This window comes from Oncorhynchus gorbuscha, linkage group LG15, assembly GCF_021184085.1.
Source record: "Oncorhynchus gorbuscha isolate QuinsamMale2020 ecotype Even-year linkage group LG15, OgorEven_v1.0, whole genome shotgun sequence".
NCBI classification, from domain to species: Eukaryota; Metazoa; Chordata; class Actinopteri; order Salmoniformes; family Salmonidae; genus Oncorhynchus; species Oncorhynchus gorbuscha.
Genome location: NC_060187.1, coordinates 3,871,072 through 3,887,513, shown reverse-complemented (window position 1 = coordinate 3,887,513; position 16,442 = coordinate 3,871,072). Strand labels below are relative to the sequence as shown.

General features: G+C 44.6%; 1 protein-coding gene across 1 annotated transcript in view; it reads left to right on the top strand.

The window, feature by feature from the left end:
• Window positions 1-1,782: 1,782 nt before the first annotated feature.
• Window positions 1,783-16,442, top strand: part of LOC123996535 (histone deacetylase complex subunit SAP130-like) — a 109,420-nt gene continuing 94,760 nt past the window's right edge. Inside the window, exons 1-3 of the mRNA XM_046299942.1 lie at window positions 1,783-1,858; window positions 4,664-4,768; window positions 11,614-11,753. Coding sequence (XP_046155898.1) covers window positions 4,675-4,768; window positions 11,614-11,753 — 234 coding nt within the window. The 5' untranslated portion in view covers window positions 1,783-1,858; window positions 4,664-4,674. The remainder of the gene's footprint in view (window positions 1,859-4,663; window positions 4,769-11,613; window positions 11,754-16,442) is intronic.

The following is a 16,442-nucleotide window of genomic DNA, read 5'->3' as shown; positions in this document are numbered from 1 at the left end:
GCATTCTCGAGCGGCAGGGTCGATTTCCGCGCTTATAAACCCAGGGTCTTTACACTATTGTTATTTTTTTAAATGGTTTTGGAACAGTAATTGGCGACATTTGATTTCAAACAGACTTTCAAATCTCTTTACTCCCCAGTATGGGGACATTTGGGGGTCCCCTGCGAATAAAAAAAAAACGAACAAAAAAATGTTACACTTAAGGTTTTTCTGTCCTGCTGTATTTGGGCTCTGAAGTAGTCACCTTTCTAACAGATCTAAGCATGTATTTGTAGGAATTTGAAACCTTCATGTACATTACAACGGTAGTATACAATATTATGCATTGTTAAGAAAATGTCACCAGAGAGCATCGGAAATTCTAAAAACAATATAACTATTTTGGGAATTTTTTTTAACGGCGAGGAACTATAACACATTTTCAGTGCAGCCCTCCAGAAGACCGACTACGCCCCCCAGGGGCATCTAGCCCATACAACCCAATCCAATGTTTTTACATTTTTGGGTCGTACACACTTCAGGTGGCAGGAGAGATTATTGTGAGGTATATTTAAGCAATAAGTACCGAGGGTGTGTGGTATATGGCTAATATACCACGGCTAAGGGTTGTTCTTAAACACGACGCAACACAGAGTGCCTGGATACAGCCGTGGTATATTGGACATATACCACTAATCCCCGAGGTGTCTTATTGCTTTTATAAACCGGTTGTTAATACAGTAAGGTACGGAACTACATATTACACTGAAAATGTTGCTTTAATAAATAAATACATTCCGCCATGAAAAAGTAGTCTGGACAAAAAAGTCTGGTTGCTATACAACAACCACAGGCTAGCTGGTAAGTTTACATTAAACGTATGGGGGGGGGGGGGGGGGGGGGGGGGGGGGGCAGAGCATTAGCGCTACTTCTAGAGTGACTAACACGTGCAATTATTTATTCATGTGAGAGAGAAACAAAATGGCCCCGTGTTATATCGTTTGTTGTTTCCACGCTGCTGGGAACGGATGCCGTTCGTTGAACTGGGGCAGCTGCTGCTGTGTTGTCAGAGTACATTATAATGATTTAGTTTACAGTTACATATCATTATGTAGCATTATTCAGCTTTATCGTGCCCATCTTCCCTCGACTTTTTAACTCCGCCGACAGACACGTTGTAAAGTCTGTGTCCTTGTGTGTAGTCCATGCCAAACTGAGAAGGGTTCGTTGATATACCCGTCCAGCATAACGTTAGCTGCTAATCCCATATTCTTCAGCATACATGTTTCTCACTGAACAAATACAAATCCTGTAGAATTAACGTTAAATTTCATTTTTTATATTCCCAAACTCACAATATATATATCTCCTTTTTCTGACACACCAGTCAGTGAATCAGCTAAGTGCCCACTTTGTTTGTTTCAAATCTAAATGCTTATGTGAATCAGCTAAGTGCCCACTTTGATTGTTTCAAATCTAAATGCTTATTTTGTACATAGGCAATTTGCACTATTGTTGACGTAGTCATTTTATCAACGTGAACAGGTTTAATGGTAATACGTTATCACGTACTTACGGCAACAACAAAAAAATGCTGTTTCAGCCAATCAGTAACCAGTATCCAAACTACCCTGTTTATTAAACGTCTATGAAACATTCTCAGCGCGGGAATAGTTATGCCATTCCAGCCAATCGTTACGCAGAAACGATCGACTCCAATCCCACCCGTTTGTGATTTGTCAAAGGGTTTACACAATTCCCTCCGATGATTGGACGAAACAAAAAAAAAAAATTGTGAGCTTCTCTTCGTTCTTCCGGTTATGTATGTTATTGAAAAGAAAAGACGAATGCCTGGAGAAAACAAAACACTACGAATACGGTATTTTAGCATGTTAAAAACAAAATTATGCCAATGTATCGTCAAAAAGCTTTTTGTCGATAAAGCTTTTCCCCCCCAACTTATTTTGGCATTCTATAAATATTGTAAGAATAGTGTAAGTTCACCCAATGTTTGTTTAGCGATAGCTGCAGCTGCTATCCTTAGCTAGCTATTTTGTAAGGTTAACCATCTGGATATGCGATCAAAATTAAAACGTTAACGTTATGTAAACGTGTTATTTGAGAGCTGGTCGCTGCCATCGGCTTGTGATACTGTCAAAGCAGATCTGTGCCTATTCGGTGATTTATCTTGTTACTCCTAACAGCTGTATAGTTGGGGTTTCATAGTAACTAGTTTACCATAACATTATCCTCCAATACAAATGTACTTTTTTAACTAGGTAAAACTAAAAGATTACCTACCGTAGCTGCACAGGGGGTTTGGTACGCAATCATGGTTACATTTCGAGCTGGCGGGAGATATGGGTCGGGTAACCGAGCTCAATGCAGGGACGGGATATGTCAATATGCCACTGTACCCCAAAATGTGACCTTTATCCACACTGCTAGTAGTGTTTCAATCTTCTCGATCGGGCATTGTGGATAAAGGTACAATTTGAAGTACAGTGGCCCACCCTAGCCCAATATGTACTCTTAAGGAGCCTAACGTTACCGTTGCTCCTTAAAGTGCCATTACTTATTACTTAGGATGACTCTGGCAGCCAAATACAATATCTAAACGTGAATCGATTCTCAATTGCAATATAGTTGTAGAAATGTAAAGCCCTATACTTTCATATCACATCAACATTATTTCACAAATGCTAAATATACACTTAATTAATGTACACAGTGTTACCCGACAGTATTTTTCAGTGTCAACACGTTTACATTTAAGTCATTTAGCAGACGCTCTTATCCAGAGCGACTTACAAATTGGTGCATTCACCTTATGACATCCACTGGTGGCCTTCTTACACACAGGTGTTCAGAGTGTGCTAGATAGCTAATTACCACAGGTGCTTAGAGCATGCTAATTACCACAGGTGTTCAGAGCATGCTAATTACCACAGGTGTTCAGAGCACACTAGATAGCTAATTACCACAGGTGCTTAGAGCATGCTAATTACCACAGGTGTTCAGAGCATGCTAATTACCACGGGTGTTCAGAGCTTGCTAATTACCACAGGTGTTCAGAGTATGCTAATTACCACAGGTGTTCAGAGCATGCTAATTACCACAGGTGTTCAGAGCACACTAGATAGCTAATTACCACAGGTGTTCAGAGTATGCTAATTACCACAGGTGTTCAGAGCACACTAGATAGCTAATTACCACAGGTGTTCAGAGTATGCTAATTACCACAGGTGTTCAGAGCACACTAGATAGCTAATTACCACAGGTGGTTCCTCTGTCTTCCGTCATTGTAGCTAGCTAATAGCATAAGCTGGTAACACAACCTGTTAAGAAAATACAAACTAGCTTTTTGCAAATATAATAAATACAAACTAATAGTGTAATTTATAGGATGCTTGTGGATTTATATTAAGAAGCAAAGTGTAAACTGTGTCGTAGTCATAAATCCAGGCCCTGCAGTGCCTCGCTCCACTCCTATTCCCCAGGCGCTCTCTTTTGACGACTTCTGTAACCGTAATAGCCTTGGTTTCATGCATGTTAACATTAGAAGCCTCCTCCCTAAGTTTGTTTTATTCACTGCTTTAGCACACTCTGCCAACCCGGATGTTCTAGCCGTGTCTTGAATCCTGGCTAAGAAAAACCACCAAAAATTCTGAAATCTTCTTCAAAAAATAAACTATTAAAATTGACATTACACACAGTGTATCACATTTAACAAACAAAACAATTAAAATACTGTTATATAAGGTAAAGTAAAATCCCAATCCGGTCCGTGCATAAATACTGTTATATTGTCAAATTCAGTATACCGCCCAGCCCGAACTGAGAGTCATGATCAAAGGATACTCCCACCCCTGCATTGAGATATGTTTTCCGACCCATATCTCGCACCGGCTCCGCGTTGTCTTAATGTAACCATCCATGATTGCGTTCCCACCCCAATGCAGCTCGTTGTAAACAAGCGTAACGGGTAGGGTTGGGTATCTTCTGGTAAAGTAACTAGCCAGCTAGAATGTGCCACCCCATATTTTTTTTTCATAACGTCTGAATTTCCTAAATCACTCGGGACATTCATTGATCGCAGACAGAGCGATGATGTGTAAAAATGCTTCAGCTTAAGCACCTTTCCATTTCACACAAAGGTAGCTGGCTCTGTGTGAATGAAAGACAGGATACTGCGGCTAGTGAGTCTTGCTAGAGCTGCTGGAATGGGATTTGTCTCCGTTCATCTTTACTTCCCAGGGCTGTGACAGGGTGGCAGGTAGCCTAGTGGTTAGAGCGTTGGACTAGTAACCGAAAGGTTGCTAGATCGAATCGCTGAGTTGACAATTGTAAAAATCTGTTGTTTATGCTCCCTGAACAAGGCAGTTAACCCACTATAACTAGACCGTTATTGTGAATAAGAATTTGTTCTTAACTGACTTGCCAAGTTAAATAAAGGTTAAATAAAGAATATGACGGTCATGAAATTTTGTATTGACTGTCATGTGGGTTCCTCACGCCATCTCTTCTCAAAACCCATTGAGGGGAAGGAATTTGGACCTTATCCGCCAATACATTTGACCAGATAAGGAGAAAAAATGAATTGAGAAAGAGGTGTGTGATCTATCTTTTTTTTTAAATATATATTTTTTTTATATAATGGTTGTTCAATCCTTCTCCCTTCTAGGATAGTGAAAGATGAGTTCTCAGCCATTTCCTACAGCTGGAATGCCTGCTCAGAGTAATCCTGGTGGAAAGCCGGTCTCCATCAATCAGTCATCCAAACAGCCAGGTTACCATTTTTATTGAATAATGCGTGTTCCTAATGGCATACTATTCCCTATACCAGGGGTTCTCAAACCTTTTGGGGGCCGGGGTCCCCTTTTGTGATACCACTAAATTCATCAGAGACCCCCTCCTAATCAGAACACAACTCGAGTAAGGTAATAAAATAAAATAAAATAGCTTACGAGGAGTTTTACAACGGCCAGACTAACCAAGTCTTTGGGTGTGGGAAGAAACATTTTAAAGACCACTTGGCATCGGAGATAAACATTTAGCAGTTTTCAAGCGAATTTCCTGCAATTCTACAAAAAGAGAGAGAGACAAGTTAGAGATTTTTCAGTACTGTGGATACCAATATCCCTGTGAGTCTCCCAGGCCTAGGTTGTCCAGTACTGTGGATATATATCCCTGTGAGTCTCCCAGGCCTAGGTTGCCCAGTACTGTGGATACCAATATCCTGTGAGTCTCCCAGGCCTAGGTTGCCCAGTACTGTGGATATATATCCCTGTGAGTCTCCCAGGCTGAGGTTGCCCAGTACTGTGGATACCAATATCCTGTGAGTCTCCCAGGCCTAGGTTGCCCAGTACTGTGGATATATATCCCTGTGAGTCTCCCAGGCCGAGGTTGCCCAGTACTGTGGATATATATCCCTGTGAATATCTCCCAGGCTGAGGTTGCCCAGTACTGTGGATACCAATATCCTGTGAGTCTCCCAGGCCTAGGTTGCCCAGTACTGTGGATATATATCCCTGTGAGTCTCCCAGGCTGAGGTTGCCCAGTACTGTGGATACCAATATCCTGTGAGTCTCCCAGGCCTAGGTTTTCCAGTACTGTGGATATATATCCATGTGAGTCTCCCAGGCCTAGGTTGCCCAGTACTGTGGATACCAATATCCCTGTGAGTCTCCCAGGCCTAGGTTGTCCAGTACTGTGGATATATATCCCTGTGAGTCTCCCAGGCCTAGGTTGCCCAGTACTGTGGATACCAATATCCTGTGAGTCTCCCAGGCCTAGGTTGCCCAGTACTGTGGATATATATCCCTGTGAGTCTCCCAGGCCTAGGTTGCCCAGTACTGTGGATACCAATATCCTGTGAGTCTCCCAGGCCTAGGTTGCCCAGTACTGTGGATATATATCCCTGTGAGTCTCCCAGGCCTAGGTTGCCCAGTACTGTGGATATATATCCCTGTGAGTCTCCCAGGCCTAGGTTGCCCAGTACTGTGGATATATATCCCTGTGAGTCTCCCAGGCCTAGGTTGCCCAGTACTGTGGATATATATCCATGTGAGTCTCCCAGGCCTAGGTTGCCCAGTACTGTGGATATATATCCCTGTGAGTCTCCCAGGCCTAGGTTGCCCAGTACTGTGGATATATATCCCTGTGAGTCTCCCAGGCCTAGGTTGCCCAGTACTGTGGATATATATCCCTGTGAGTCTCCCAGGCCTAGGTTGCCCAGTACTGTGGATACCAATATCCTGTGAGTCTCCCAGGCCTAGGTTGCCCAGTACTGTGGATATATATCCCTGTGAGTCTCCCAGGCCGAGGTTGCCCAGTACTGTGGATACCAATATCCTGTGAGTCTCCCAGGCCTAGGTTGCCCAGTACTGTGGATACCAATATCCTGTGAGTCTCCCAGGCCTAGGTTTTCCAGTACTGTGGATATATATCCCTGTGAGTCTCCCAGGCCTTGGTTGCCCAGTACTGTGGATATATATCCCTGTGAGTCTCCCAGGCCTAGGTTGCCCAGTACTGTGGATACCAATATCCTGTGAGTCTCCCAGGCCTAGGTTGCCCAGTACTGTGGATATATATCCCTGTGAGTCTCCCAGGCCTAGGTTGCCCAGTACTGTGGATATATATCCCTGTGAGTCTCCCAGGCCTAGGTTGCCCAGTACTGTGGATATATATCCCTGTGAGTCTCCCAGGCCTAGGTTGCCCAGTACTGTGGATATATATCCATGTGAGTCTCCCAGGCCTAGGTTGCCCAGTACTGTGGATATATATCCCTGTGAGTCTCCCAGGCCTAGGTTGCCCAGTACTGTGGATATATATCCCTGTGAGTCTCCCAGGCCTAGGTTGCCCAGTACTGTGGATATATATCCCTGTGAGTCTCCCAGGCCTAGGTTGCCCAGTACTGTGGATACCAATATCCTGTGAGTCTCCCAGGCCTAGGTTGCCCAGTACTGTGGATATATATCCCTGTGAGTCTCCCAGGCCGAGGTTGCCCAGTACTGTGGATACCAATATCCTGTGAGTCTCCCAGGCCTAGGTTGCCCAGTACTGTGGATACCAATATCCTGTGAGTCTCCCAGGCCTAGGTTTTCCAGTACTGTGGATATATATCCCTGTGAGTCTCCCAGGCCGAGGTTGCCCAGTACTGTGGATATATATCCATGTGAGTCTCCCAGGCCTAGGTTGCCCAGTACTGTGGATACCAATATCCTGTGAGTCTCCCAGGCCTAGGTTTTCCAGTACTGTGGATATATATCCCTGTGAGTCTCCCAGGCCGAGGTTGCCCAGTACTGTGGATATATATCCATGTGAGTCTCCCAGGCCTAGGTTTTCCAGTACTGTGGATATATATCCCTGTGAGTCTCCCAGGCCTAGGTTGCCCAGTACTGTGGATATATATCCATGTGAGTCTCCCAGGCCTAGGTTTTCCAGTACTGTGGATATATATCCCTGTGAGTCTCCCAGGCCTAGGTTGCCCAGTACTGTGGATATATATCCCTGTGAGTCTCCCAGGCCTAGGTTGCCCAGTACTGTGGATATATATCCCTGTGAGTCTCCCAGGCCTAGGTTGCCCAGTACTGTGGATATATATCCCTGTGAGTCTCCCAGGCCTTGGTTGCCCAGTACTGTGGATATATATCCCTGTGAGTCTCCCAGGCCTAGGTTGCCCAGTACTGTGGATATATATCCCTGTGAGTCTCCCAGGCCGAGGTTGCCCAGTACTGTGGATATATATCCCTGTGAGTCTCCCAGGCCTAGGTTGTCCAGTACTGTGGATATATATCCATGTGAGTCTCCCAGGCCTAGGTTGTCCAGTACTGTGGATATATATCCCTGTGAGTCTCCCAGGCTGAGGTTGTCCAGTACTGTGGATATATATCCCTGTGAGTCTCCCAGGCCTAGGTTGTCCAGTACTGTGGATATATATCCATGTGAGTCTCCCAGGCCTAGGTTGTCCAGTACTGTGGATATATATCCCTGTGAGTCTCCCAGGCCGAGGTTGCCCAGGGTTAGGACATATAAAGTTGTAAATAAGAAGACCAAAAAGGCACTCCTCTTTTCTTCTAGCACTGACTTTGCTGTTAAATACTTTAAGAAAAAATGTACTTGATATGCTTGTGATATGTGGTTGTCTCACCTAGCTATCTTAAGATGAATGCACCAACTAACTGCAAGAAGCTCTGGATAAGGGTGTCTGATAAATGGCTAAACTGTAATGTAAATGAATAATGTAAATGAATAATGTAAATGAATAATGTAAATGAATAATGTAAATGAATAATGTAAATGTAAATGAATAATGTAAATGAATAATGTAAATGAATAATGTAAATGTAAATGAATAATGTAAATGAATAATGTAAATGTAAATGAATAATGTAAATGAATAATGTAAATGAATAATGTAAATGTAAATGAATAATGTAAATGAATAATGTAAATGAATAATGTAAATGTAAATGAATAATGTAAATGAATAATGTAAATGTAAATGAATAATGTAAATGAATAATGTAAATGAATAATGTAAATGTAAATGAATAATGTAAATGAACAATGTAAATGAATAATGTAAATGTAAATGAATAATGTAAATGAACAATGTAAATGAATAATGTAAATGAATAATGTAAATGAATAATGTAAATGAATAATGTATAATGTAAATGAACAATGTAAATGAATAATGTAAATGTAAATGAATAATGTAAATGAACAATGTAAATGAATAATGTAAATGTAAATGAATAATGTAAATGAACAATGTAAATGAATAATGTAAATGTAAATGAATAATGTAAATGAATAATGTAAATGAATAATGTAAATGTAATGTAAGTTAATAATGTTAATGTAAATTAATAATGTAAATGAATGTTACATTGTATGGTATTACACCCTCTGAACTTATTTTACGGATCCCTTGGCCAGAATTAATTAAATTAGTTAATATTCATAAAAATAAATAAAAACATGCATACACACACACACACACACACACACACACACACACACACACACACACACACACACACACACACACACACACACACACACACACACACACACACACAGTACCAGTCACAAGTGTGGACACACCTACTCATTCCAGGGTTTTTCTTTATTTGTACTATTTTCTACATTGTAGAATAATAGTGAAGACATCACAACTATGAAATAACACATATGGAATCATATAGTAACCAAAAACGTGTTAAACAAATCATATATTTTAGGTTCTTCAAAAGGAGCCACCCTTTGTCTCGATGACAGCTTTGCAAACACTTGGCATTCTCTCAACCAGCTTCACCTGGAATGCTTTTCCAACAGTCTTGAAGGAGTTCCCACAAATGCTGAGCACTTGTTGGCTGCTTTTCCTTCACTCTGTGGTCCAACTCATCCCAAACCATCTCAATTGAGTTGAGGTCGGGTGATTGTGAAGGCCAGGTCATCTTTTGCAGCACCATCACTCTCCTTCTTGGTCAAATAGCTCTTATACAGCCTAGAGGTGTGTTGGGTCATTGTCCTGTTGAAAAACAAATTATATTCCCACTAAGTGTAAACCAGATAGGATGGTGTATCACTGCAGAATACTGTGGTGGCCATGCTGGTTAAGTGTGCCTTGAATTCTAAATAAATCACTGACAGTGTCACCAGCAAAGCACCATCACACCTCCTCCTCCATGCTTCACGGTGGGAACCACACATGCGGAGATCATCCGTTCACCTACTCTGCGTCTCAAAAAGACATGACGGTTGGAACCAAAAATCTCAAATTTGGACTCATCAGACCAAAGGACAGATTTCCACTGGTCTGATGTCCATTGATCGTCTCTTCTTCTTATTGGTCCTTTGGTAGTGGTTTCTTTGCAATAATTGGACAATGAAGGCCTGATTCACACAGTCTCCTCTGAACAGTTGATGTTTGAGATGTGTCTGTTACTTGAACTCTGTGAATCATTTATTTGGGCTGCAATCTGAGGTGTAGTTATCCTTTGCAGCAGAGGCAACTCTGGGTCTGCCTTTCCTGTGGCGGTCCTCATGAGAGCCAGTTTCATCATAGTGTTTGATGGTTTTTGCGACGGCACTTGAAGAAACTTTAAAAGTTCTTGAAATGTTCCGTATTGACTGACCTTCATGTTTTAAAGTAATGATGGACTGTCGTTTCTCTTTGAATATTTGAGCTGTTGTTGCCATAATATGGACTTGGTCTTTTACCAAATAGGGCTATCTTCTGTATACTCCCCCTACCTTGTCACAACACAACTGATTGGCTCAAATGCATTAAGAAGGAAATAAATTCCACAAATGAACTTTTAACAAGGCACACCGGTTAATTGTAATGCATTCCAGCTGACTACCTAATGAAGCTGATTGAGAGAATGCCAAGAGTGTGCAAAGTTGTCATCAAGGCAAAGGGTGGCTACTTTTGAAGAATCTCAAATATAAAATATATTTTGACTTGTTGAAAATGTTTTTTTTTTGTTGGTTACTACATGATTCCATATGTGTTATTTCATAGTTTTGTTGTCTTCATTATTATTCGACAATGTAGAAAATAGTAAAAATAAAGAAACTCTTGAATGAGAAGGAGTGTCCAAACTTTTGACTGGTACTGTATATATGTATAACTTCATGAGCTGCATTACCTGTCTTTGCAATTGGTTTATTTTCATTTGAGCTTAATGGCATGTTTAGCTAGCAGCCTCCATGGAAATGTGTTATCTATTTGGCGCCCCCTTGTGTACTAAACTGGTAATACTGTACATTCTGGATACTGTCCAACCCTGTTAGTTCAAATCAAATCAAATGTATTTATATAGCCCTTCTAGTTATTGAATCTTGCTAAATGGCCGAGTTGCAGTTCTGATTTAAATCGTCTCAGATCTATGTTAAGACTTGAAAATGGGTGTCTAGCAATGATCAACTAACTTGACAGAGTTTGAAGAATTTTTTAAATAATAATGTACAATCCAGGTGTGCAAAGCTCGTAGAGACTTACCCATAAAGACTCACAGGTGTAATCGCTACCAAAGGTAATAACATGTATTGACTTAGGGGTGTTGAATACTGATGTAAATACGATTGTTCTGTATTTCATTTTCAAGACATTTGCAAATGTAAAAAAAAAAAAAAAAAAAAACATGTTTTCACTTTGTCATTGTGGGGTATTGTGTGTAGCAAGGGGTGAGGGGGGGGGGAACGTATATTTAATCCAGTTTGAATTCAGGCTGTAACACAACTTAAATGCGTTAAGTCAAGGGGGTATGAATACTTTCTGAAGGCACTGTACGTTCATAGTAGGAATCAACATAATGTATAGTCTATAATAATGTTCTAGAGCCAAATAATGGCTCTAGAACAATCTACAGGAACGTTGTGTAGCAAAATCACTGAAAATGAACAACATAAGAGGAAGGCAATGTCGGAGTCGGTAATTTTCGGTTTATCGTCCCAACTCTAAAAAGGAGTAGTACTACATAGTGAATAAGGTGCCATTTGGGAACTGAACACATTTCCACAGTCCTCCAGAGTTTCTGGTAAATTCTCTCCAATTGTATGTTATGATCTATGATGTTTATTAAAACTCACACTGCAGGCTTTTTAATGGTTCCCTAGCAGGACCAGGTGAGGACAGTAGTGGTGATGTGAACCACCATGGTCCCAAGGACCATCCAGCCAGCAGCAGGGGAGGAGAAGAAGCCCTGTCGTTCAGAGAAGACAAGCAGGCGCCCGGAGTGGTCAGACCCTACCCCCAGGTTAGTGGATACTCCAGTTCCCTCAAACTCTGGACCTTGAAGCCAGTTCCAACTATGATTTGTCATAGTTTCCCTCTAATCAAGGACTGATTTTAGACCTGGGACACCAGTTGGGTGCAATTAATTCTCCGGTAGAACAGAAAAGCTCCGGACCTCGTAGGGTAATAGTTGAGTACCCTTGCTGTAGGGCAGGGGTGTCAAACTCAAATACCCAGTGGGCCTGCGAAGGCATTACTAAGCAGTTCAAACTTGCATTTCTGGGCATCGAAGTCGGCATATCGCCGGCTAAACTCAGCGGCGAGAACACTGAGTTTTTCAGCAAACTGCGCATGGGAACACGGCGGTAGAGATCTGCGCTTTTATGGATTGGCAGCAGGGAAAATGGCAAGGGTTTCCTTGCAGCATCTGATTCTCCCACAGGCACAGTTTAGTTTTGAAGGCCCTCACTGCAGCGTACATGTCTGTGATGATGCGCCCCCGCCCCTGAAGCTGCAGGTTCAGCGCATCGAGATGGCTCGAGATGTCACAGAGAAAGGCCAGCTCACACAGGAACTTTTGCTCCCGGAGCTCTGCTGCTCTCTCTAAACATGTTCCATCTTTTAGGGCTTTGGCACACAGTGCTTCCTGATGTATGATGCAGTGGTAAACAGTTAGCTCACCTGCACAGTTCTCTTCCCGCATCTTCTCCCGAACCATGCCCACCAGTCCACTCTTTTTACCGCACATCGCTGGCGCACCATCTGTCGTTAATCCAACGAGTTTATCCCACGGCAGCTTTATTTCAGTTACACATTTGGAAACCTCCTCAGATTTCCTTTCCTGTGGTTGTGCCATGCATTGATTTGAATCCTAATAGCTCCTCCGTAACACACAGATTTGAGTCCACTCCACGGATGAAGACTGACAGCTGAGCAGTATCAGATGCGTCGCAGCTCTCATCCACAGCGAGGGAGAACGCAACAAAATCTTTTCCCTTTTCCATCAGCTGGTCATACAGATTGGTGGCAAGATCACATGTGCGATCAGCTACTGTGTTCCTGCTCAGGCTCACGTTTGAAAATGCTTGTTTTTTTCTCTGGGCATACGAGGTCACAAACCTTCATCATGCACTTTTTCATGAACTCTCCCTCATTAAAGGGCCGGGCTGATTTTGCGATCTCTGCTGCCACTATATAACTAGCCTTTACAGCAGCCTCGCTTTGTGATGTGGCTTTTTTAAACATATTCTGTTGTGAAACCAAACTTCTTTTCATCTCCTCTACTTTCTGGCTCCTTCGAGTCATGTCCAGGTCCTTGTATTTGTCATGGTGTTTCGTTTCATAGTGTCGTCTAATGTTGTACTCCTTACTTACAGCCACGTTGAATCCACAAACAAGACAAACAGGTCTTTTACATATGTAAAGAGATATTCTGCCTCCCACTTGTCCAGAAAGCTCCTGTTTTCTGCCTTTCTTTTCGCCATTTTTGGGAAGGGTTAGCTCGCTGACAGTTGTAGCGTCTATGTTGCTATGACTACTGTCACAGAGGAGAGAGCGTTTCTGGGTCCTGTCCTGATTGGCGCGCGAAAACAGCAGAGCATTATGGGATTCGTAGTCTTAGTGGTGAATGCGCTGTATAATACCGGCGGGCCAGCTCTAGTAGTAATTTGGTATTGTCTCGCGGGCCAAATATTAATTACCCCGCGGGCCAAATTTGGCCCACGGGCCAGAGTTTGACACCCATGCTGTAGGGGATAGGGTGGCTCCTTACCTCGTAGGGTAAGAGTTGAGTACCCTTGCTGTAGGGGATAGGATGGCTCCTTACCTCGTAGGGTAAGAGTTGAGTACCCTTGCTGTAGGGGATAGGATGGCTCCGGACCTCGTAGGGTAAGAGTTGAGTACCCTTGCTGTAGGGGATAGGATGGCTCCGGACCTCGTAGGGTAAGAGTTGAGTACCCTTGCTGTAGGGGATAGGATGGCTCCTTACCTCATAGGGTAAGAGTTGAGTACCCTTGCTGTAGGGGATAGGGTGGCTCCGGACCTCGTAGGGTAAGAGTTGAGTACCCTTGCTGTAGGGGATAGGATGGCTCCGGACCTCGTAGGGTAAGAGTTGAGTACCCTTGCTGTAGGGGATAGGATGGCTCCTTACCTCATAGGGTAAGAGTTGAGTACCCTTGCTGTAGGGGATAGGGTGGCTCCGGACCTCGTAGGGTAAGAGTTGAGTACCCTTGCTGTAGGGGATAGGGTGGCTCCGGACCTCGTAGGGTAAGAGTTGAGTACCCTTGCTGTAGGGGATAGGATGGCTCCTTACCTCGTAGGGTAAGAGTTGAGTACCCTTGCTGTAGGGGATAGGATGGCTCCGGACCTCGTAGGGTAAGAGTTGAGTACCCTTGCTGTAGGGGATAGGATGGCTCCTTACCTCATAGGGTAAGAGTTGAGTACCCTTGCTGTAGGGGATAGGGTGGCTCCGGACCTCGTAGGGTAAGAGTTGAGTACCCTTGCTGTAGGGGATAGGATGGCTCCGGACCTCGTAGAGTAAGAGTTGAGTACCCTTGCTGTAGGGGATAGGATGGCTCCGGACCTCGTAGGGTAAGAGTTGAGTACCCTTGCTGTAGGGGATAGGATGGCTCCTTACCTCATAGGGTAAGAGTTGAGTACCCTTGCTGTAGGGGATAGGGTGGCTCCGGACCTCGTAGGGTAAGAGTTGAGTACCCTTGCTGTAGGGGATAGGATGGCTCCGGACCTCGTAGGGTAAGAGTTGAGTACCCTTGCTGTAGGGGATAGGATGGCTCCGGACCTCGTAGGGTAAGAGTTGAGTACCCTTGCTGTAGGGGATAGGATGGCTCCGGACCTCGTAGGGTAAGAGTTGAGTACCCTTGCTGTAGGGGATAGGATGGCTCCGGACCTCGTAGGGTAAGAGTTGAGTACCCTTGCTGTAGGGGATAGGGTGGCTCCGGACCTCGTAGGGTAAGAGTTGAGTACCCTTGCTGTAGGGGATAGGATGGCTCCGGACCTCGTAGGGTAAGAGTTGAGTACCCTTGCTGTAGGGGATAGGATGGCTCCGGACCTCGTAGGGTAAGAGTTGAGTACCCTTGCTGTAGGGGATAGGATGGCTCCGGACCTCGTAGGGTAAGAGTTGAGTACCCTTGCTGTAGGGGATAGGGTGGCTCCGGACCTCGTAGGGTAAGAGTTGAGTACCCTTGCTGTAGGGGATAGGATGACTCCTTACCTCATAGGGTAAGAGTTGAGTACCCTTGCTGTAGGGGATAGGGTGGCTCCGGACCTCGTAGGGTAAGAGTTGAGTACCCTTGCTGTAGGGGATAGGATGGCTCCGGACCTCGTAGGGTAAGAGTTGAGTACCCTTGCTGTAGGGGATAGGATGGCTCCGGACCTCGTAGGGTAAGAGTTGAGTACCCTTGCTGTAGGGGATAGGATGGCTCCGGACCTCGTAGGGTAAGAGTTGAGTACCCTTGCTGTAGGGGATAGGATGGCTCCTTACCTCGTAGGGTAAGAGTTGAGTACCCTTGCTGTAGGGGATAGGATGGCTCCGGACCTCGTAGGGTAAGAGTTGAGTACCCTTGCTGTAGGGGATAGGGTGGCTCCGGACCTCGTAGGGTAAGAGTTGAGTACCCTTGCTGTAGGGGATAGGATGGCTCCGGACCTCGTAGGGTAAGAGTTGAGTACCCTTGCTGTAGGGGATAGGATGGCTCCGGACCTCGTAGGGTAAGAGTTGAGTACCCTTGCTGTAGGGGATAGGATGGCTCCGGACCTCGTAGGGTAAGAGTTGAGTACCCTTGCTGTAGGGGATAGGATGGCTCCGGACCTCGTAGGGTAAGAGTTGAGTACCCTTGCTGTAGGGGATAGGATGGCTCCGGACCTCGTAGGGTAAGAGTTGAGTACCCTTGCTGTAGGGGATAGGATGGCTCCTTACCTCGTAGGGTAAGAGTTGAGTACCCTTGCTGTAGGGGATAGGGTGGCTCCGGACCTCGTAGGGTAAGAGTTGAGTACCCTTGCTGTAGGGGATAGGATGGCTCCGGACCTCGTAGGGTAAGAGTTGAGTACCCTTGCTGTAGGGGATAGGATGGCTCCGGACCTCGTAGGGTAAGAGTTGAGTACCCTTGCTGTAGGGGATAGGATGGCTCCGGACCTCGTAGGGTAAGAGTTGAGTACCCTTGCTGTAGGGGATAGGATGGCTCCGGACATCATAGGGTAAGAGTTGAGTACCCTTGCTGTAGGGGATAGGATGGCTCCGGACCCGGACCTGCTGTAGGGGATAGGAGGGTAAGAGTTGAGTACCCTTGCTGTAGGGGATAGGATGGCTCTTTACCTCGTAGGGTAAGAGTTGAGTACCCTTGCTGTAGGGGATAGGATGGCTCCGGACCTCGTAGGGTAAGAGTTGAGTACCCTTGCTGTAGGGGATAGGATGGCTCCGGACCTCGTAGGGTAAGAGTTGAGTACCCTTGCTGTAGGGGATAGGGTGGCTCGTAGGGTAAGAGTTGAGTACCCTTGCTGTAGGGGATAGGGTGGCTCCCGGACCTCGTAGGGTAAGAGTTGAGTACCCTTGCTGTAGGGGATAGGGTGGCTCCGGACCTCGTAGGGTAAGAGTTGAGTACCCTTGCTGTAGGGGATAGGGTGGCTCCGGACCTCGTAGGGTAAGAGTTGAGTACCCTTGCTGTAGGGGATAGGGTGGCTCATGTAGGGGATAGGGTGG